The 22,348-nt window shown below is 42.2% G+C and overlaps 1 protein-coding gene across 11 annotated transcripts in view; it reads left to right on the top strand.

Annotated features, from left to right (window-relative positions):
* Positions 1-19,127, top strand: part of MBD5 (methyl-CpG binding domain protein 5) — a 148,361-nt gene extending 129,234 nt beyond the window's left edge. For 9 of the 11 annotated variants that reach the window (XM_074594178.1, XM_074594180.1, XM_074594183.1 and 6 more), the window contains 5 exons: positions 339-550; positions 2,292-3,500; positions 8,912-9,024; positions 13,083-13,158; positions 15,405-19,127. In XM_074594178.1, coding sequence (XP_074450279.1) covers positions 339-550; positions 2,292-3,500; positions 8,912-9,024; positions 13,083-13,158; positions 15,405-15,476 — 1,682 coding nt within the window. In that variant the 3' untranslated portion in view covers positions 15,477-19,127. The remainder of the gene's footprint in view (positions 1-338; positions 551-2,291; positions 3,501-8,911; positions 9,025-13,082; positions 13,159-15,404) is intronic. The other 2 variants (XM_074594185.1, XM_074594188.1) reach the window with 1 other exon arrangement.
* The last annotated feature ends 3,221 nt before the right edge of the window (positions 19,128-22,348 follow it).

Here is a 22,348-nt window from a genome sequence, read left to right on the forward strand (position 1 = left end):
TTTGGAAACTAAGAGTAAGAGTCCAAGACACCGAGTATCGTAGCGGCTCGCTCTGCCATACCTGGCTGTGTACCCTTCCAAAGGCAGGGACAGTCATGGCAGAAACCTTTAGAAAGAGTCCAGATAGATGTGACATGCAAAAGAAGCAATACTGAAGAAATAAAGGAATAAAGAGTAGGAGACACATGCCTTGAGGACCATTCCGTAGAAGATTGAAGGGGAAAAGTGGTGTTTTGCAGAGGCATTTGCTTAGCAGCCAGTTAAAATTTGAGTCAAGGAAATTCCTCCTGACTGTTGAAAACGATACTGACTTACGTTTCCCTGTGTTTGATTTACAGGTGACATGTCATCTATAAACACTACTTTGAATAACCATCAGCTGAGTCATCTCCAGTCGCTATTAAACAACAATCAGATGTTTCCTTCAAATCAGCAGCAGCAGCACCTTCTCCAGGGGTATCAGAACATGCAGGGCTTTCAAGGCCAGCCCCCAATTCCTGGCCCAGCTAACAACCCAAACCCCATGGCGTGTCTGTTCCAAAATTTCCAGGTAGAGAGCAAAATGAAATCAATATTCAAGCAAATGTGCAACTATCGGGAGGTAGAATTATATCCTCCATAGCCTGATTTCTTTGTCGAGTGATTAAGATAACATGATACGCACAATTGCTTGCCTCTTTCAGTACTTTTGGGATTTTGCAAATCAGTGACATTTGTTGCTGAAATTTTATACTTTCTTCCCTAGAAATCGGGTATAGTTGCTTTGGAAAGAGTTACGCTGCATGTATTGAAAAAAAAAAAATGCTCTGTGTGTCTGACAATTACTGTACATTTTTAGCAAAACTGTTTTCCATTTTGCAGAAATGATCATGAATTCCCATTTAGACCATTTTAACCATTCAGTGGTGAGAAATAAATATTGATACCTCTTTATAGTAATTAGAAACTTGATAAATGATTGTAGGTGACCGTGCGTACCAGTCCCCTTATATTCCCACTGACGCTGAGTGGGAGAGCAGGCTGTGGTGTGGGTTGTACGGGCTGAAGAAAACAGGCAATAAAATGAATACACAATGACAAACTGTGCAAAAATGATACCTCCCTGCTACCCACCTAAACAGACGATTCTTCATAGTGCAAGTTGAACTATCAAACTAACATACTGACAGGAAGCATAGCAACCAAAATAGGTAATAAAAGCAGAGTTAAACCGCGTATTTATTATTCTTCAGTATTACCGTGGTTGCTGCAGAACTCAAGACGGAGGCTGCAGACAGTGCCGGAAAGTGCTTTTACCCTTTAAGAAGGAAAAAGAAGACGTGTCATTTCCTCAGTGTAGATGTTTCACTGCTGTTGCAAAATCGCAGTCCTCTAACTGCCCATTACCTCTCTTTGTTTTCGTGTGAATTTTGGTAGCTTCATCTCCGTATTTTTTGCTTCAGATTCTCAGTTATATAAATAGTAATGGTAAGTATTTAAAGGAGCTTCTGGGAAATATTTTCCCCTTGTTTTTTACGTATTGTTGTTATAGCACTATTATTGACATCGTCTGCACTGCCTGCGTATGTGACAAGAAATACAAAAAGCATGGTTACTTTAATCTGCAGGTTACGGTTTGCTGTGGCAGTGCCTGACGTTACGGCTGCAGTGCAAAGGGATGCAGGCAGGGGCTGAAGTCAAAAGAGATCCCGTGAAAGAAACACGTAACCGAAAGGGAAAAAATCGAAATGTTAGCCAATTCCAAAAGGAAAGTGATGGCCTGCGTTCCAGAAATTGAATGAGGAGCGTACAGGGAGTCCAGAGGAACAGTTGGTAGGGAGGAAAGAAGGAAAATTAGGGTCTGGGTAGGGACGAAAGAGAGTAGTTGAGAACAGAAATACTGACCTTGGTGGAGTTGTTCAGGACTTGAGAGAAAACAGGAGGGTGCTGTACTTCAATCAGAGGAGGACACCCCTGAAAAGACTCTGAAGGAGATGATAACGTGGTCTCAGCAGGGCGTGGTAGGCTGTATCGTTTCATGCAAGGTGTCTGTTTTGATCCAGGAGGCAAATTCTAAGAGCCAGTGTTTTTGTTTTTCTCTAAATTATGGGGTTTTTTGTTCGTTTTCTATCTAGCTTGTTCAGCGTTAGACTTTGTAACTGATACACAACCAAAACAAAATTACGTACTGTAACAAATAGTCACCCTGGCCACTACCCTGATTTTTTTTATTAAAGTGAAACAGAGTTTGTCTATTGAAATGGAACTTTTGGCAGAACAGCAATTTCCATCTTTTTCTCTGCTTTTTCCAGGTGAGGATGCAGGAAGATGCTGCTGTCCTAAACAAAAGAATGATCACTCAAATGGGAATGGCACCAGTTCCTGAGAGCTCCAGCACTATGCTTCCTCCTTTCCAAGAAACATCTTGTGATTTGCAGCAAAGAACTGAACCATCTCTCGGACAACAGGCAAAGGATAACCTCAATATCGCTGCTCAGGGTGACACATCGGTGGACGCTATCTACAAAGCGGTTGTAGATGCTGCAAGCAAAGGAATGCAAGTGGTGATCACCACTGCCGTTAGCAGTACAACACAAATGAGTCCCATTCCAGCTTTGAGTGCCATGAGTGCCTTCACAGCCTCAATTGGTGACCCATTAAACCTTTCTAGCGCTGTCAGTGCAGTAATCCACGGAAGAAACATTGCCGTTTCTGATCACGAAGGTAGGATAAGGAACACTAGAGGAACACGAATACTGAAGAATTCAGAGCACGGTAAAAATTCAAGTGAAGGGGATGGGTATGAATATTACAAATCCACAAGTTGTAACACACCCAAAAAACAGTGGGAAGGGGAGCAAAGTCCTGTCAGTGAGATAAATAGATGGAAATGTGATGAGTTTCTAGACCACTCTGCCCATATCCATAGTAGTCCTTGTCACGAAAGGCCCAATAACATCTCCACACTGCCACTATTACAAGGCGAGCAGCATCAGATACTGTTATCACAGCGAAACTGTCAGAGTGAAAAAATGTTGGAGGAGAATTTCAGGTATAACAATTACAAAAGAACTATGATGAGTTTTAAGGAAAGACTGGAGAACACTGTGGAACGATGTGCACACATAAACGGAAATAGGCCTCAGCAGAACAGAGGATTTGGGGAGTTGCTGAACACTTCTAAACAAGACCTGATTCTGGAAGAGCAATCTCCAAGTTCCTCCAATAGCTTGGAAAGTTCGTTAGTTAAAGACTATATCCATTACAATGGAGATTTTAATGCCAAAAGCATTAATGGGTGTGTGCCTAGCCCTTCAGATGCTAAAAGCATCAGTAGTGAAGATGACCTAAGGAACCCAGACTCCCCTTCTTCAAATGAGCTGATACATTACAGGCCGAGGACGTTTAATGTTGGCGACTTGGTCTGGGGCCAAATCAAAGGACTGACTTCATGGCCTGGAAAACTAGTAAGAGAAGAAGACGTTCACAATTCATGTCAACAAAACGCTGAGGAGGGGAAGGTATATTTATATATATATATGCACATATCTATCTCTCTATATACACGTGTACCTATGCCCATACAGGTGTTTATCAAAACTCTCTCGGTTCATTCTTTATTTTATTCTGTGTCTCTTATTTTAGTAGTGCAAATTGCTTTTTTTCATAACTATAGATTGCAGAACTGAGTTTTTCCCATAGTTATCTAACTTCTACCGATGCCATGAAACAGATTATATTTTGGCCTGGTCATGCTTTGCTGACTAATTTGTGCACAAAAGACTTGCTCCACAAAAAAATGTTGTTAAGGAAAAATCGTTTAACTTACGTTGTGTATTTAGTTGAACTTCTGGCTGTGTCCAAAGAAACTGATACGGAGATATCTAAAAGTGTTGAAAACGGCAAAAAGGAAAACTGATGTAATCAGGTTGAGGAGTCTGTAACAAGTAAAAGCTCGCTGATTGACACGTACGCTCTTCAAGAGGAAATGCGTGTGCATTTTCATCTTGAAAGGAGGTTTTGACCGTCTTAATAGTGAGGAAAGCACTCCAATTTGCTCTCTCGTACTAAAATCCCTTTTTTGTTGTTGTTGACAAATCATATGCTTGTTGGGGAATATACAGAAAATACAGTTATCAAGGAGTTATTGGTTATTTTATTATGATAAATATTTCAAATTCTAGTCTCCATTACTTGTATAATATTGTATTTTTGTAGTTCTTATAAAACATTTGACATCTTCCATATATAAATACTTTTAAGTGCCATTTTATAAAAAGCAAATTTTAAAAATATGTAAGCAGAAAGGAAAAATGTAATGAAATAAGGTTTTACCTCTGGCACAGAGAAGTCAAACCACTTAAAAATTATGTCTTTTTCCCCATAAACCTGCCTAAGTACATTTCACAACAACAGTCATAAGAACATAAGGATGGTGATAGTGGGTTGGACCAAAGTATTCCTTTCCCCAAGACGTGGCCAACAGCAGATAGCCAGAGGAGAGAGGGCACAAGAAGATGTGGAGGGAGAGCTTCTTCACCAACAGCCTCTGATTCCCACCAGGGCATAGCTCAGGAACTGCTTGAGCTGGAACTGGTGTCTCTGCGGTGTCACCACTGCTGGTCGCACCGCAGGTCGTGATCGTGGAGTTGTCTGAGGTTGATGTGCAAACGCAATTGCCCCAAACAGTCCAACAAGCCTTTGAATTGGTGCTATAAATAACTGGGGTGATGGTTGGCCAGCATGGTTTCAACCCTAGTTCAAACTAGGTTTGAAACCCTAGGATTTCAAAGCCTAGAGAGTCTCTCTTTGCGGGTGGCTTCCCAGTTGATCTCTTTGGCCGCAAAGGTTTCAAAGAGCCTCCCATCTGGGTACGCAGAACCAAAGTATTACTTTGTAGAGAAATCAACGTGCTTTAGTAACAATATTTGAATGCTTAAGAGCTCATTCCTGATAAAGGTTAGATCCCCGAGGTACAAGTCAGTTTACAAAGTAGAGGCAAAGGAGATGGATGACAAAGTATAAAAGATTAAACAAAACTGGAAAAATTAGGAGGTGTACAATATCACTGTCCCGTATGAATTACGAATTCAGTAATTACCCTGCACGTATGTTCCAAGTATGCGTTTATGTATTAACTTCACAAAATTGTGTATCTGTGTCTGTTTGACTGTTTTGATATATTTGAAGAGCTTATGTTTATAACCTGTGTAAAGAGGTGAATCTTTTTTTCATTTGCATTTCTTAGCAATTTTATAACTTCACTCCCCAATTTGTGGCTACCGGAATGTAGAGTGGCTTTTGTGCAAACCCGCCGCCTTTAATTATGTGTCTCTCATGTACGTGATATCTAAGCATTGTGTAATATGATATTCGGTGGCACAGATTTTATTGTATGCTGAAGCACAAACAGGGAAGCACATGCAGTACGGTCAAGGTACTTGTGGAGGCAGCAAGAGAGACTGTTTCAAGCTCTTCATCAGGAATCTGACGTAGTGGATCACCTCTCACATCAGAAGGCCTTTAATAATAATAATCATAATAATTTTAAATTAAAAAAAATAGTATGTCTAATTTTCTCCAATAAGAAGTACAAAGTGAATGACGATTCCAAGGTCAGGAGTTGAGGTTGAAAGGTGGGATACAGAGGAATATGGAAGAGATGAAAATGTGCGTCTGCTATATAATAATTGTGTTTCTAGTTGAAAATGGGCAGGAACTCCCGTGCACGGGGTACACACGTTCAAACACTCCTCTAACATGTTGTGCAGCTGCATTCTTCAGATGTTTGGGCAGCCTGGTCTGAAGGAAGGAAAAACAAAACCAAAAATACCCAACACACCAAACAAAACAAAAAAAACCAAACCTCGAAAAACAAAAAAAAATAACCTTGAAAATCAAATGGTCTTCAGAAATTCTGCACTTCAGAAAATCCTGAAAGGCTGCTATTCATGGTGGGAGTCACTAGCAGCAGTTCTGAGAATTGTATTTGCTGCAGAGCTTTCTTAAAACATCTTTTGAAGTATTTGTATAATCAAATATTGACCTCCTATATTGTAACATTAGTTTTGCTATGCTGTTGGGATTTCATGGTGCTTTGTATATGCTCTGTTCTTTATATCATACATAATTTGATTTTTGTTTCCATTTTAAAAGACTTTGGGTATTAAAAGTAATAATGCTTCTGTTTGAAGAGCAGCTAGAACGGCGTTGCCCTAACAGGAGAAGGGAGGAATATCGCACCTTTCTTTCCTAACGAACACTTGCTTTTTGGCTCTTGGAGAATCAAAGAGGAACCCAAGGGGAGCGCACCAGTAGCAGCAGCAATTTCTGAAAAAGGAAAGAAGCGAGCCTGAAGCTACGTGCATCCTAAAACGGAGGATGTGTATATTTCATTAAGTAATTAATTTGATGATTATCCCAATCAAACCACCTAAATGGGAACAAGGCTTTGAGAGCAGCAATGTGAAAGGCGAAGGGTTGGTGTTAGTGCATTTCGTAGCGATTCCTGCAGGGCAAGTGTTGGTCTCGGTAGGATTTTCCAGCAGTTAAACTAGGTTTTTTAAACTGAGCTTTTATAGTTCTACGGATAATAATAGGTGTGATTTATCAGTGTCCTGAAAGTCCCATCTGTATGTATTATTTAGTGTTGTAATGGCTTATTGTAAATGAAGGCGTATGATATTATTCATTCAAAAATATATCTTTTATAGTTGCTTCCAGTACCGTGTTATGTTAGCAATTTGATACTAATTCTTCAAAAAAGTGCTGGCAGGTTTTTTGCTGTTCTACCATCACAAAATTCCGGTAATGAAGATACCGATTTCTTTTTGTTACTTATGTCCCTTGTGACCCAAACGTGATATTAGCCCTTCATAAAAACGTTTACCATTGAACTTTCTCATCTATCTAATGGCAGACGCCTACAACCCTTTGCGGAGTTTGTTCTTTATACGCACATAGATGTCAGGGATATGGATAACGTACAGTTTGGCATTTATGGCAACTCCGTCATGTAGTCCAGCGTCCAAGGATCAAGATGATTATGTTATTGCCCTTTAATTCTGTTCAGTTGGAAAAACGTAAGCTGGTCTTTTAGCTGTTTTTCAAACGTTCTGTGAAATGAAGGCTTGAGCTGTAGCGTATTGCAGAGTGACGTTGCCTCCGATAACACCATTTTCATGTAGGAGACGTAACGTATAAGCTTCTGAAGGCGGTTTGCTCATTTGGTGGGCGTTGTGTGCCTTTTCTTCTCCGGTTTATCCTTAGAAATGTTCTGCAGGTTTTAAACAGGTAGTATTTCTTATGTATGCATTTGTATTTTTCCGAAGTCTGATCAGGAGAGGAATTATTTGAAATATTCGCAGTCTTACATGAAAAGTAAGCACAGTTTTAAGGGAAAAGCGCTGTGATCTGTGGCATAATTGAATCTATTTCATGAAAATAGACGTCTTGCCTCCCCATGTGCACATTTCACCAATAATGACTCTTGTCTCCCAAGTTCCTGAAATGGCAGTATATTCCCCAATTTCATTATCAGATGCGTAAGTTCAAGACATGTGAAATTTGGTCTAAACACGTATTGTATTGGGCCTTATTTCTAGAGATTTTGACAACTTGCTCACTCATTAACTTCACATTGTCACGTCTGAAATTCAGTTTCATTGCGAATATAAATTATTTAGTGATTGAAAGGCTAGGTTTAGAGGGAATTTGCATTTAAATTTCTTTTTGGGATTGTATATAGGCATGCTTAATACATTTGTATTTACAGAATTAATTTTCCTTGTGTCAGAATACAAGCTGTACTTTTTAATGAAACAAATGCTATATATAAGGTTCTTGCTAAGTTATGCAAAGATTAAAAAATAAGTCAAGCAAAATGTAGCAATACTGACAAAGAAAAGGGAATTTATCCATTCATTTTCTTAAATTGATGTGTTTAAATAGCTTTTTTTGTTGTTGTTTTTACAAGCAGAAATGACTGAGCCAAATCGAAATAATATGCAGAGTTAAGTGGACTAATGTTCTGAGAATGCAAATGATAAGATCATACGGATGATGTCATTAATTTTCTTTGATGCTTGTATTGTTTGCACTGGTACTGCCTGGTACCTATGCGGTGGTGCCAGCCGTTGTATGGACAGGTTGATTGAACGATTAGAATTCTGGTTGATTTTGAGAGAACTTAAATTTCCAGTTAAAGTACTTTAAATACCAGCTCAGCGACCCTGCCGAGCACGTGCTCCAATTCATTCCCGACTCAGCGGATCACCGAAGTATGTGCTTAAGTAAAAAAAAAATTAAAAAAACCTTTCTCGGGAGCAATAAATTAGCTGGCTGAAGCGAGCTCCAGTTAAGGCGTAGATTCATACCGCATAAATGAAGCTTGTCCCCCTGCCCGCCCCACCTTTAACTTAAGCACGTACCCCGGCTCTTCTGGAATCGGAATGAATTTGGCCGTGCCATTAGCGGCATTGTTGAGCCTTAAATGCGTTATCCCCAAATTTGAGGTGATGTGAAACGCTTTGGTGTTGATGGCATCTGTAAAAATTGTACCCTGCGTATACTAGGCAATTTGGTGTCTTAATGCATTCCAGGTGGGCTCAAAGGTGTAAAATACATTTGTTAAATGTGAGTGCAGAAGACGAGACTTTAACAGCAGTGTTCCTATTAATAATATAAAGACAAATGAGGTTTTAAAATTATTATTTTCCATCTTAGTTTTGTTTTCTTAAGTGTCGTGGTTTTGGTTTTTGTATTCCTATTGCTAGAAATTCTAATGTATACGTATATGTCTGAGGGGGTGTATATGGCCGTACGTTAATCGGTTCTTTGCTGGGAAGGTTAGTGTCTTCTGGATGCAGGGAAAATTAGGCTCCATAATATGCATGTCTAGCAGTAAAGTAAAAGCAGTGTTTAATAATTGCAGGTCTGGGTAATGTGGTTTGGTGTTCATACCTTCACTCAGGTGGAGCCAGAGAAGTTGAAGACACTAACAGAAGGTCTAGAAGCTTACAACCGAGCCAGGAAAAGGAACAGAAAGTAAGTCAACGCTCGTTTATTTACTAGTGTAATGGAATCATTAAATTCTTTTCCTTCCTAAGATTCTCATTTGGAGGAGCTTGGCAGATTGGCCGAACCGAAGAGTTAATTTTCTGAATTTCTTGTGTTGTTATGATAATCATCCGAGATCTTTGATATCTGCATTTTTATTGCATCTTCTGATATTTACAGTAGCCTTTGTAAAATGTCAGCCTACTTGTTTGAGCTTTCATGTGTAGGATTTCTAATTTACAGCAAAAAAAGTTATTACATCGAAACTATTCCGAATACGCTTTTTAACGAGATCTGCCCTTCTTATCTCTCCCCTCTCCCTCTGGCAGCAGCTGCTGCAGGCAGAGCGCAGCTTTATTCAGATAAATTCAGTTTAGTGCCCATCGCTGAGGAGCGCTTCGCAATTTGTGAAGTCTGGCTGCGTTTAACCAGAGAAGGGGCTCGGTGCGGAGCTTTGTGGCAGACACATATGAACTGTTTGGTTTTATCTTGCCTTTTAGCTTTTGTTTATAAATATACGAGGATAGAAAGACCGTGAGACAATAAGTATTAGGACATGAAGCGTCAGCGTAGACAAAAAGAGGAAAATGGTTGACTTCAGGAGAAGAAAAGTCTCGACAGCTATAAAAGGATAGAAAAGCAGAAATTGTGCTATGGTTGAATTCGTGCTAGGGTGCTGTTGCTTATTTACTGTTGCAGTGAAAATATATTACTTTGGGTGAGAATTTAAAGTCAGCTTGCACTGCTTGTCCTTAGCACAATAAACATAGGCTTAAGGGAATTAAATAATTATTTGTCTTCAACTCCTTTTAAGGTGTAAGCTTTTCTTCTATTTATATGTCACGCGGCGCTTAAGAGAAATATTTTTTATGCCAATGAGACAATGTTGGTGGCTGTTTTTTCCAAGATCATCCTCAAAATATCTTACTGGAGTTTAAGGATGTGTGGTGAGAACATGGAAGGGCTTTTGGCAGCTCCCCAGTTATTTGCTTGTGTCCCTGAAGCGAAATACGTGACTCGAGGAAGGTGACACCAGGAGCAAATTTAAAGAGGTGTTAAAGATGTAATAAACAGTAAAATTTAAGAAAAAAAAAAATCCCGTCTTCTAATTTGCATTTGTGTATTTAGCAGACTCCAAGGGTTGTGTGCAGTTCCAGTGAATCCAATGGCCTTTTTTTGTGTCGCGTCTGGTTCTGCCCCGTTGCTTGCCCGTAAGGAAGCAGGAGGCACCAAATACCCCAGACACTGGGGCACCTGGTTGCCCCTTTCCTCGGGTTGCTTTACGGCCCTTATGGGTTTTTCCTCCATATTTCTACTAGTACTTATTTCATATTTCAAATCTTTTGGTATTTCTTCATGGACCCTTCCTCTTTTACCTGTGTACTGTTTAAAATTTATTTGAAAAGTTGTTAATCTCCTTATGGTCTTCTCTCTAGTATGTGTGTGTCTTTGTAGTATCTTGTTACACACAGGTCCAGATTTTTTCAAACATTTAGCATTAGATATAATTGCTACGTGTAGAATACTCCTGTTTCCTACCTATGTAAGTACTCGGCACTTACGCATATCGAGTACTGGCATCAAGTTGAAAACTTCTGTAATAAAGATGACATGGGTAAAGAAACCTCAAGACATTTACGTTGAGGGAGCATGGACGAGCATCACATGGGTCCAGTGCGTTTGGCAGAGCGGGGATAGCATCCCGGTCCTCCAAATGACATTCAGATACCTTGACCCCATCGATTAGTCATTGCGTTCCTGCAGTTCTTCCGACAGCCCTAGTATATTGTCCGGTTTTGGCAGCAGATGTTACTTACGGGACCACTGCAGTACTCTCCTTCACTGCGCCCAGCCTTGACTCAATCCAATAATATATGTTTATGTTATATACTAAATATAAAACCATTAAAACTAAATTAAAGGTGAAAAATGTCTGCAAAGCTAAAAGCTGTATCATAATAGGGATGTAATAGGATGCGATTCCAGTTGCCGCCTAAATCCAGCATTTGTGAATTGTGGGTTGCTGATAGAGCATAATGCAGATCGAGCAACGGCACATCACGTATGGGTGACTGGGCGTCTGAAATCTGCGTCTCGATGACGTGCACGTCAGCAGTGTTATCAGTTATTACTATATCTGCATTATAAATAGAGTCTGTATTACATTTCTAGGAAGTTACGCTGCCACTAAACAATATTTAGTTCATCGTTTATAATATCGAAGGGTGCCTTCCCTTGTCCAGGTTGCACAACTGAAACTCGGGTATGCCAGGGTTCTGGCTCGAGCAGTTCAAAATCCCGGGTGGACATGTCAGGCTTTGCATGAGAATCTTTATTTCGTTTTATCTTATCGTTTCTTCCATTGATTAAAACTACAGCAGCATACGTAAGTTTCAATTTACGCAAAACGCCTTTACCGCTGTTTTAACTAATTCATTCAAAACCTTCGTTAAATTTGTGCAACTTGGGAAGTGCCTGAAGTCCTACCGTACTTGACGTTTGTGCCGTCAGGTCAGTAAGGTTTCGAGCTTGTGCAGTTCCCGCCCTGCCATAGTGCAGATGGGCAATGCCAAATGGCGCGAGGGAATCTCTCATTTGAATGATGAATGACAAACCCTCTCATCTCCTGTCGTCCATCTCCCGGCTGAACCCATGGGCATGAAAATCATCTTGCCGAGCGAGGGGGATGGGATTAGAGCAGCGCTGGCTGGGTAGCGCGTCTGCGCTCCTTCGTGTCAGGCTTTCGCCAATGCTTTTAGTTGCTATAAATCTTAAAAGTCCCGGGGAAGAACGTCCCAGCTGACGGGATGATCTTTCTTTATTAAAAGGAAAGGGTTTTTTTAGAAAGTGTCTCCTGTGAAGGACAGTCCTGGTGACCCAGCCGTCCTTGCCAGCTTGGGACGAGCCGTTCTATCACCCATCTCTGCCATTATTTTCCCTCATGATGCAGATGGCTCCCTTCCTTCTGCCCCCGTTCCTGCATCTCCAAAGCAGGGATGTCCTGAGGATATTGTGATGGATGCTCATAATAATGTCTCTCTTCTCCAGGATGATCTCTCTCTCTCATCTCATATTTAGCCATTTCTCTTCATGTCCATTACTATTCTAAATGTACCTCTTCAGTTGGAAGTCATGAATGAACCAGCCTATCTAAATATATATATAAATAAATAAATATATATATATATATGCACCCATTTTTAAGCCCAGATCCTCAACAAGCTGTGGACAAACGGTAGTACCGTGTGCTCCAGTACCGTTTGCTGGCTTGAAACCCTGAGGTGTGAACACGGAGCCGTAGAAGTGTGAGCTGTCGTGCAGAGCGTGGTGTCCAAGTGGGAAACTTCTTTAAAAAAGAAATATACGTAAATCAAAAAGTGTCAGTGTAAAATTAGATGTGTATGGAGCTGCCCAGTGACTTGGGGCAACTTTTTGGTTTGGAAGAAGAAAGTCTTCTCCTTACCTTTACCGTAGCCCTCGGTGTGCTGCCAGGTAAAACTAACGACACGGTAGAGGACTAACGTGACTTATTTAGAGGACTAATCCAACTTTGTTTCCTCTGGCTATTTAAAGTTATTTAACTTTGAGCTTTGTGCTTTGGGTAGGAGGAGCGTTTTGCAGCTGACGCACTGATTTTTCAAGGAGACGGCAGTGTCTCTGTTTAGTCCTTCACTAAGAAAGTCCCGAGGGGCTGGAGTTACTCCTGCTCCTGCTCAAAACCCGTCGGAGTCTGGCCCTTTGCTAATAATTTCAAAAAAAGGTTGCACAAAATGCTGTTTTGCTTTTTCTTCATGGCCGTAATCCGTCTTGTGGCTATTGTAACTGACCGTACAACTCACCCGGGTGCTGGCTTTGATTTTAATTCTGTAATTTAATTTGCATAATATCGTATGTCGGTCTGGTCTTGCTATTTGTGCCGTGACAACCCGGGAGGCTCTACGGCCGGTAGAATGTATCCAAGGAGTTCACGTGTTTATTATTAATTCTTTTTAGGTTTTTTTCTGCTCCTATGAATTACTGACGGCGTTTTTGTTTTTTTTTCCTAGAAGTGGAAAGCTAAATAACCATTTAGAAGCTGCTATACACGAGGCCATGAGTGAACTAGACAAAATGTCTGGGAATGTAAGTTTCTTTTCACGTTCGCAATAATTGCCTTTTTGTGTGTTTCTGCGCGCATGTCAGTGGAAGGCCGGGGGTTGGCTTGGGTTGCCCTCTAACATAAATGTTGTTTCTCTTTGCTTAAAGAATGTGGAATTTTCAATATTTCTCATTTGCAAATGTCTAGTCATTCTGGCAAATGGGAAGAGTTGTCAAATTTTAGTTGTGTGGCCAATTATACTATTTTTTACCAGGAGAGATTCCTCGACGTACTTTTACACACGGAGCCTCGTAGTGTTTGGGTCAGTTCCAGTCCCGCTCATGCTCCATGGGTTTTCCCTGACCAGTGACACAAAACGCGGCTCATTTATTTTTCGGTTTGAGTAGGAAGGTACTGAATCCACATTTAAAAGCATCGTTCTTTTGAATGGAAAACTCTTTGAATAAAGTTTTCCTCGTGTGAAATGGAAGATAGTGGCGTGAAAGGTAAAAAGAAAAGAGCATTCCCAATCTCAAACCCAACAGCGTTCTTTCTACAATAATTACACTGCTGGTATATAAACCCAGGATGTTTCGAACATAACATAAAGTTTGGTTTATATAACGTTCTCGTCTTCATATTTAAAACGTGGCTGTAATTTCATGGAAGCATATTTAGAAATGCAACAAAGTCTATCACAGCACATATAACCTGCCGTATCTTATCATTGGTAATTATTCAAATTATTCATTATAAATGATTTGAATACCTGAAAAAGGCCTTTTTCCTGCTGTTCGATGCCCAGCACTGCAGGTGTTTGTACATGCGCGCATTTAGAAGTAGAAGTAAAACTTCAGGGGAGCACCTGGAGCGTATAAAAGGGAACGTGGAGGGGACCGCAGGCTCGGAGCTGGCTTCAGAGCCAGCAACAAACATTAAATAAGCCATTCGGTAGCTTTTAAGGGCCGCCATAAGTAATGAGAAAATCAAATCTTTGGTTTAAACTTCTGAATTGTACAAAATGAGATTGAGTTGTGATGTGAACGGGCGGGTGTTTTCCCCTCGTCTTTGGCAGGACAAGGAGAGCAGGACCTGCCCCTAGGTCTGTTACAAATAAATACGGGGGGGAGTTTGGACGGGGCCGTTCCCCTGAGACCCTTTTTTCATGTATAAATCCAGTAATACTGAAAACTGTGCGCTGTGTGCAGTTTAACTGGGATACAGACTGGCTCAGGGGAAGCTGCTGGGGCTGGATTTGCTGCTGGGGCTGTTTCGTGACGCAGACGGGCTGATGGACCTGCTGTCGTCACACAGTCTTCGTCTCTGGTTTAATTACCTCGTCCAAAATTCGTGATCGGGGTTTATTTCCATAAAGGCTATGCTTCCTAGAAACGCTCGTAGGCAATCAACGGTTCCCTTTTCAGTGACTTGCATTTTTTTCAGCTACTCCTGTTCAGACATCAGTTACGTGTTAAATGAAAAGCGCGTGCAAACAAGATAATTAGCTCCAAGCGTTATTGTTAAGAGCCAATAAATACGTAGGAAATGTGAGCGGGCTGAAGGAATTGGGGACGGGCCCGAGGAAGTAATTTAGTGCGATGCCGAAGGATTTGTTACCGTGTCCTGGCTGCTGTTCGGAAGCTGCGGTCGGCTTTTCCCAGGACAGCATCCCGCTTCCACCGACAGATGGTGGTGGTATTCCGCGCCAGCGCCTCCCGCCACCGCTCCTCTCTTCTGCCGGCTTCTCACCGAGCGCTCCGTGAGGAGAAACTGCTTCGCACTCCAAGGAATCTAGCATTTAACTCAACATTGAGTATTTCCTGTTAAGGATTAGATGAAGGCAGAGTTTACTAAGCGTAGCCTGTTCCTTGATAATGCCGCCGCGGACCTGAATTTGCCTTCTCTCATTTTTCCCTGTTAGCAATATTTTCTCACCGCCTGCTTTCTGCTTTATCGCTCTTGTCACGATGACGTGTAAAGGTTTGTCTCTGAGAATTTGGCATCAGTGCAGTTTTGGGTTCCGTTCCCGCTTATGCGGTTCCAGAGTTAGCGCAGCCGGTACCTTTCTGCAGGGCAGCAGAGGTCGGAGAGGTACCGACTGCGCCATCGGCCGCCTTCTCCCCAGTGCCCTAAAGCGCTTGAAACTCCTTTTAATTCGGGCTTCCGTGTAGACAGGAAATAACGAGAACTGTTTCGTAACAGCACTTCACGCGGTCCTGTAACTCGTTTATTGCTGGCTGGATGCTTTGACCAATATTCTTTGCTAACTTCTAAATATACTTATTTTTAGGTCCACCAAATCCCCCAGGGAGACAGACAAGTGAAGCCTCCAAAGCCCAAGAGGAGGAAGATCTCTAGATAACATTGAATGTCTTTGTTACTGGTCCAGTACTTATCAGAATGAACGTGCACAAAAGTCTATATGTAGGTATTGATATACAGACGTGGTTATATCAATATTTATGTGAAGACAGCCAGATGCCATCACAGGGTGCTACGCGGGATTAGTGGTACACTATTTTTGCTGATAGGAGGGATAGCGGTCGCTGGAGAAGCCAATCAGAAATCTCGAAAGGTTGCAGTAACAATGTCAGATGATTACTGATTTTTTTTTTTTTTCTATAATACTAAAATTGTGATTATAAGAAATAGTCCAAATGTTTCTGAGAAATTTTCATTGTGTATATAGATAATACAGAATTTCATGGTGATATCTGAAATGTAAATATTGTACAATATTGTCATGTACAAGCGTACCTAATGCACACTTTATCTTTTATTGTACAAAAAATAGTGTACAAAATTCTTTGGTTTCTATTGAGTACACATACAAGAGACTACCAGTGTAAAGTGATAAATAAAAATACAGCCTAAATGCTTTTATATGATAATGTAAAAGATGCTGTTTTTGTATTTAACAGCAGAGAGAAGGCATGATAATGTAATACCTTAATTCTGACATACACTTCACGCCACTGGGTGTTCATCGACGCTGTCTGTTTGGAATGAACCTCGCCTGGAAGTACCGTGCTCCGGTTCAGGTCTCTGTAGGAGAGTGCAGCCTTGCAGATTCCTAACGGGATGTGGGATCACAGCTCTTAATTAATAATTCAAAGGCCGCAACCGCGGGTTGCGTTTTTATTTACTTAACTTTTAAAGTAGAATGCTGTAGATTTTATTAAAAAGGAAAAAAAAAAAAGTAGATGGGCTATTTTAGTCAGCCATTTCTGTAGTTAAAGTTTCATAGCCACCTGAGAAACTAAACAGTTTATATCCCCCGTAACGTTGACCCCGCAAAACCCCCTAGATTTATTAGCTTAAATTATCTGAAGTCATTAACCGTGGTGTTTACTTTCCAGGGGGCAGAGGCCCCGCTTGAATAATGTGATCGGTATTGATTACGGTTTGGTTTTGCAGCAGAATGGCAGGGCGTGCTCCCCAGCCTTCCGAAAAGTAATTCCAGTATCCAGCTCGCAGTATTAAAACGAAAAATTAAGGGTGGCTTACAAAACTGTTAGCAACAGTAATTTTTATCAGTATTATGTAACATATCAGATTTATTTTATTTAAAAAGAATTATTTATACCATTAACAGATTCTTATATATATTAATGTGGCTGAAATGTGCAGGTTAAATCTATTAACCAAATTTATTTATGTTATATTAAGTGAGAAATGTGAAACATATGTAGAAAAAAATTAATACACTACAGATTTAAAAGTCTAAAGCTATGAGCCATTATAAAATTAACGGACGGAAGTGTAGCACAACATCATTTCCATTTTATCTCGTTTTTCTTTTTAACACGGATGGTGGTGATGGTGGTGGAAGCCGTGACATCCTCTGTCTTCAAGGCTTCCCGAATAACTCTCCGGTCACCATTCCCGGTCCCGGGGTGGAGTCCGTAACCCCCCCACCTCTTCGTCCGGGACCACCACTTACCTCAGATTTCCTCCCCCAGCCCTAAGTTCCCAAATCTGATGGTGTAGCTAAGGACTGGCAGGGATCAGCATCCTGGGCAGCTGGCGGGGTGGCCGCGCTCCAGACTCCGGCCCTGGGCGCCAGGACCCCCCCGTTGCTCCGCTCCCCACCGGGCTCCCGCACTCCGCGCTGGGCAGGACGAGCCCCAGAGCAGCCGTCCCCCGGGGCCGCGGGACCCGGCGCCTTTCCCAGCCTCTGCTCTGGCTACCTCTGGGCTCGCCCCGGGGCTTGCCGGTGTCCGGGGGGCGGCTCTCCCTCCTCCTGGCCCAGCCCGAGGGCTCGCCGCGGCCACCCTGGCTACAGGGGCCTGGAGGCGGGAGCCCGTCCTTCCGCGGGGTAGGTTCATTTGTCTTCTGTAACGCCACCGTCCTCCATGCACGCTCCCGTGAAGTGATCGATTTGATTTTCATTTTTGTTTTTAATTTGAATTATTTTGGGGGGGTGGGGGGGCGGGGGGGGCCCGTAGGTTAGCTCACGTTTTTTCCGTTCCGAGTTGCCGTGTTGGTTTGAAGAGTCGATGTTGTCCATTCTCCCGCTCTCCTGCTCTGCCCGCGTCCCCGTGGGGCTGACCCCGGCCCCGCGCGCGTGTGCCTGTCTCCGCTGCCTTCTGCCCCACTTTGCTTTCTGCCCCGCGCCCCGCTCTGGACCCACCCGCCCTTCTTTTGGCATTTGAACTCCTTAGGTTTGTACTTTCTCACCGATGTCTACTTGACAGCAGTAGGCCATGTAAAGTATTTTTTGTGCACTTGGTTTCGTTGGTTAATAATGGCATTGCTGTGGGTGCTAGGAGTAGTTTGTTTCAGTCCATACCAATTTTTTTTCTCTTCTAGAGCTTTTATGGTTTCATGTAAGCAGTTAATGTAAATATTGTGAGCGTTACAGGTCATGCAGTGTTGTAACATTTTAAAAAATGTTGCACCTACTTTACGATTAAAAAACTGGTCACTCGTACTTGAATTTTGCCCATAGAGCCATTTCTTTCTCTTTGCATTAAAGCATAATATACTTTTTTGATGGAGGCCCAACCCTTCTTTCTACCTTATTATTTTTTGTTTAATAAATCTATATTTTTTCTAATAGAAGACTTAAAAATGAAAATTTAAAAAAAATACTTTTTGCCTACTTTCTAATTTAAGAGAGAATTCCTATATTTAAAAGGTGAAGAAAAAAAAAAAAAATACTCCATTGTGGAAAGTGGAAGAACACTTTTTATTTGTCATTAATATGGCACAATCACACGCGACCGAAGCGGCTGAGTAAAGCGAGCCCACGACGTCAATCAGGGTCTGGGTAGATTAGGGAAGTACGTGATTCTTTGAGGATGTAAAAGTGTTGCATATTCTTGTCTATTTATTTATTTATTTATTCTGCTTGCTTTTGCTACGTGGGTGACAATGTGGTTGAGTCATTCAGATGACAATTCAAATTAAAGGCAATATTCCTCTTTCTATTATGGTGCATTTTGTGAACACCATAAAAAAAAAAATAATAATATTTTCATTTGTTTCAATGGATTTTCTTCATACTTTCACTTCTGACAGAAAACGTTCGGCTGGGATCAGCTGCAAAAATAATAGCCGCATAGTTTAAAAAATTGTAAAAACTCAAAAAAAAAAAAACCCCACCCCACCTCTGATGTCCCAGGTCCTGTTATCCTCACAGTCTACGGTTTTAGGGGTTAAAAAGAACTTAAAATTTAAAGGTATTTCCTAAATCAGCTTTGCAGAAGGTTTGTGAGTGATGCGAGATGCTTTTGGAGTCCCTGAGTTTGACGGTCTAGAGATATTAGAGGGCTCGTGGTGGACTGAAGTACCTTAAGACTGCGACCTTTCTTAGCTACACTTTGTATTTTGCTATGTAGGGTTGTAATGTGAGAGTTCCAGAAGAGCAGTAGCAGAAAAGTGCTTTTCTATTTTTAAAAAAAAAACCAAACCCATTCTAGTCTTACTAAGAATTAGAGATTTTTTTAATATCAGTTTTGTAATTTTTGATAAAGTTGTCAATATTATGATTAAATCACCAGAAAAACAAGTTCCTGTGATGTTCTCTTCGGGGCAGGGACTATGGCTTCCACGTATCTCTGAGACGCCACGATGGGATGCCCAGGCCTAAATGGGGCCACGGGCACCGCTGTCAAATTAAATAGCAGCCAACAACGTTGAGGTTGATTTAAGTGCATAAAAGACCAAGGGAATTCCCAGTTCAGACTGCAGATCCGATTTCCCGGCCGTAGTCTGTCTGCTGCGTCCTGCGAGAAGGAAATGTCATCGTCGGGTACGGCGTCCGGCGGGTAAGTCGAGGAAGCCGATGGCTGGTGAAGGTTTTGCTCGCACAACCCAGGACCTTCTCATCCGAGGCAAAACGGATCCGCTCCGTTAACTCGCTCCCCTCCCTCTCTCTGCTCTTCTGTTTACTGGTGCTAACTGAGCAAGCCGACGTTCACATTTCAGGATTTCCCCCCAAAAATACCACTAAACCAGTGGTTTAAGCTCATTACTGATATACAAAATCCCAGACACGTAGACAGATCATTTAGTTCCAAATTCCCTGTGAGCACCGTTCAAACAGGTGTCAAATCCACTCCAGAAAAACCCTTCAAGGCTTCCAAGAGAAAAACAAACCTTCTGTAGAATTTTTCTACCCTTTTCTACTCTCAGGACACCAGCCCGGGGGCTTCCTGGGGCCCCCCGGAGCCCACAGCCCACCGCTGCTGGCCTCTGGACCTGGCCGTCACCGAGGACGAGAGGCAAACTGCAGCAGGGCAAGCCCCCGCTCACATATTTCACGCAATATTGCTCAAACGCAGAGGTTACATCAGTTTTGCGTTGCCGGAATTAATGCTGCCCAAGCATACATACCCCAAAAAGTCCCGCAGCCTCCCGCGTCCCAGCGTTACAAGCTGTTACTTAAACTGGGGTGGGAACGCGTTGTATTGGCTTTGCATTTGGAAGTCAAGCAGCGGGAAGGCAGGCCTCCATGGCTCGTGTCTCTCTGCCAGGTTTTACAATTTCTTTATTGGCTGTGAACAAGTAAAAGCAATTTTTGTTGTTGCTTTAAAAAAAAAAAAAGAGCTGAGATTTGATTTGAGACATTCCCCGCGGAAGCATCTTCTGGGGAGATTTCATCTCCTGCGATTTTACCTGCTGCGAGAGAAGTAATTTGTCTGTAATTGAGTGCCACCCCAACAGAAGATAAGGGGTTAGGATTTAGAACAGAAAAAAATAATATATGTATTTTTTTAAAAAAGTTCTTTCCGGAAATTCCATTTTGGAAAAGATATGGGAAGTGGGAAGGGGTTTGATGTACTTGCCCTGGATGCAACGGAGTGAAGGCAGCTTGGGAGCATCCCCACGTAGCGCTGCGTAGGAGCCCCAAGGAAGCACGAGCGTAGGCTGACGCAGGCCGAAGAAAACAAGCGTCCGCATGCGGTACCAGCCGCGGTTTTAAAATCACGGGCAGAAACGGTAGCGCTGAGGGAGAAGCTGGGTCTGAGCCGCAGCTCGAGTCCGGCTTTGCACGGTGCGAACCCGGTTGCGGTGTGGGATGGGAGAACAACGTCCCTCCACATCCAGGTCCGGTGGCGCAGAAGATCTGCAGGTAAGTCTGCGGGCGTTCATGATTTCCCTTGGCTAATGACGTCAATGCCTATTAACTGTAATTTAAAACCAGCGATCGCGAGAGACTGCACAGATCAGGAAAAAGCAGCATTTTGCCCAGCGGGAATGTCGAGGTACCACAACGAAGGCTGCAATGCAAAGAAAGAAAAGCATCCTAAAAATATGGAAGAATTTGGTTCAAAAAACATACAGACTTCTACTGGGCTGATTTCTGATCCACATGTGAACACAAGGCGGGGGGGCTCTGATTGGAGAGCTTTTCGGATGCCCCAGTCAGGGAAACAGGTTTATAGAAAAGACGGGTTTATTCCTACTTCAGAAGTTGCCATCTCCTCAAATCACAATCATTTTAGGCCTTTTTGAAAGAGAAGCAATTCTTAATTCCCGGTAGAAATACCGCTCGTTTTCAGTTCCAGGAAAATAATCTGTTGCTTCTCTCGCTGATTTTTCTCTAGGAATAGAAAAAGCCATAAAAGTAACAAAAAGTGTTGGGGTTTGCCATTATCTGTTCTCAGTTGTGGGAGCTGCGCTCTGCTTCAGAGGAAAGGGAAAAATAAGGGAAAACCTACTCTACTCTACTCTAATTTCTACTCTACTCTACCTGAAAGAAGAATCTGTATTTCCCCCACTTGGTCTCATACATTTTAAGAGTTTCAGACAAACAGAATAACAAAGAGGAGAATTTGTAATTCTTCCTCCCAGCATCGCTACAGAGACACCCAAAAAAGCCAACCCAACACAGCAAAATTGTTGTCCCAGCCCCAAAAGCATCATCACAGTGTTCAAAAATGGATATCCCAGCGGCACGCCTGCCTCGGTGCCCAATTAATTAACGGTGTGCCACTCGTCTCAAGCCTGCGCTTCATTTTTCAGATGTTCAAAAATCTATTTTGCCAAAAAATAAAAATATAAATGACGAAATGTGAGGCTTTTGGCATTTCAGGTCATGCCGTGACGGCCTTTCTGTTAATTCGCTTTTCCAGTTAGGAAGCAAGTTGTTGTACCTGATGAGCCAGGTGTTGGTGTCCTTCTTGCGCGCCCTTGATGGGCAGGAGCCTCCAGAGCGGGCGACACGGCAGCGAGGAGCAGCGCTGACGCCCTGCCCTACTCCGGTTAGGAAATTTAAGATTTTCCCTTCCCCATCCCACAGTCCTAAGGCCGCAGTGGCATGCTCTGCGAGAACTTTTTTTTGTGTAATAAAGCCTGATATGTGATAAATATGTGATACTTTAAGGGGAAGTTGAATTAAAAGCAGTATAAACTATGTAGAATAGAAAAGAGAGAGGTTTTTAATTTAAAAAAACCAAACCAACCCAACCCACGTTGAAAGCCTTGTTAGAGAGCCACACCTGGGGTTTGTGGGTGGTGGTTCCTCAAGTGAAGGCTCGAGGGTCGGATGCACAACAGGGCTCTGCCGCCGTGTGAGGGAAGCAAGCTTGTCCACTGGTGAGGCAAACGATTCAATTAATTCAAGACAAGTTTTTAAGCCCTTCAGCCTCGTGTTGGGCTATTTTGTGCCTTGGTCTGAATGACTGAACTAAGAAACTTCCCAAAGAGAAAGGCAGGAAGGCGACTGACGGGGAGGAGTCAGGTAAGTGCCAGGAAAAACCTGAGAGTACCTAAGCCTTTGTAATC

This window comes from Larus michahellis, chromosome 7, assembly GCF_964199755.1.
Source record: "Larus michahellis chromosome 7, bLarMic1.1, whole genome shotgun sequence".
NCBI lineage: Eukaryota > Metazoa > Chordata > Aves > Charadriiformes > Laridae > Larus > Larus michahellis.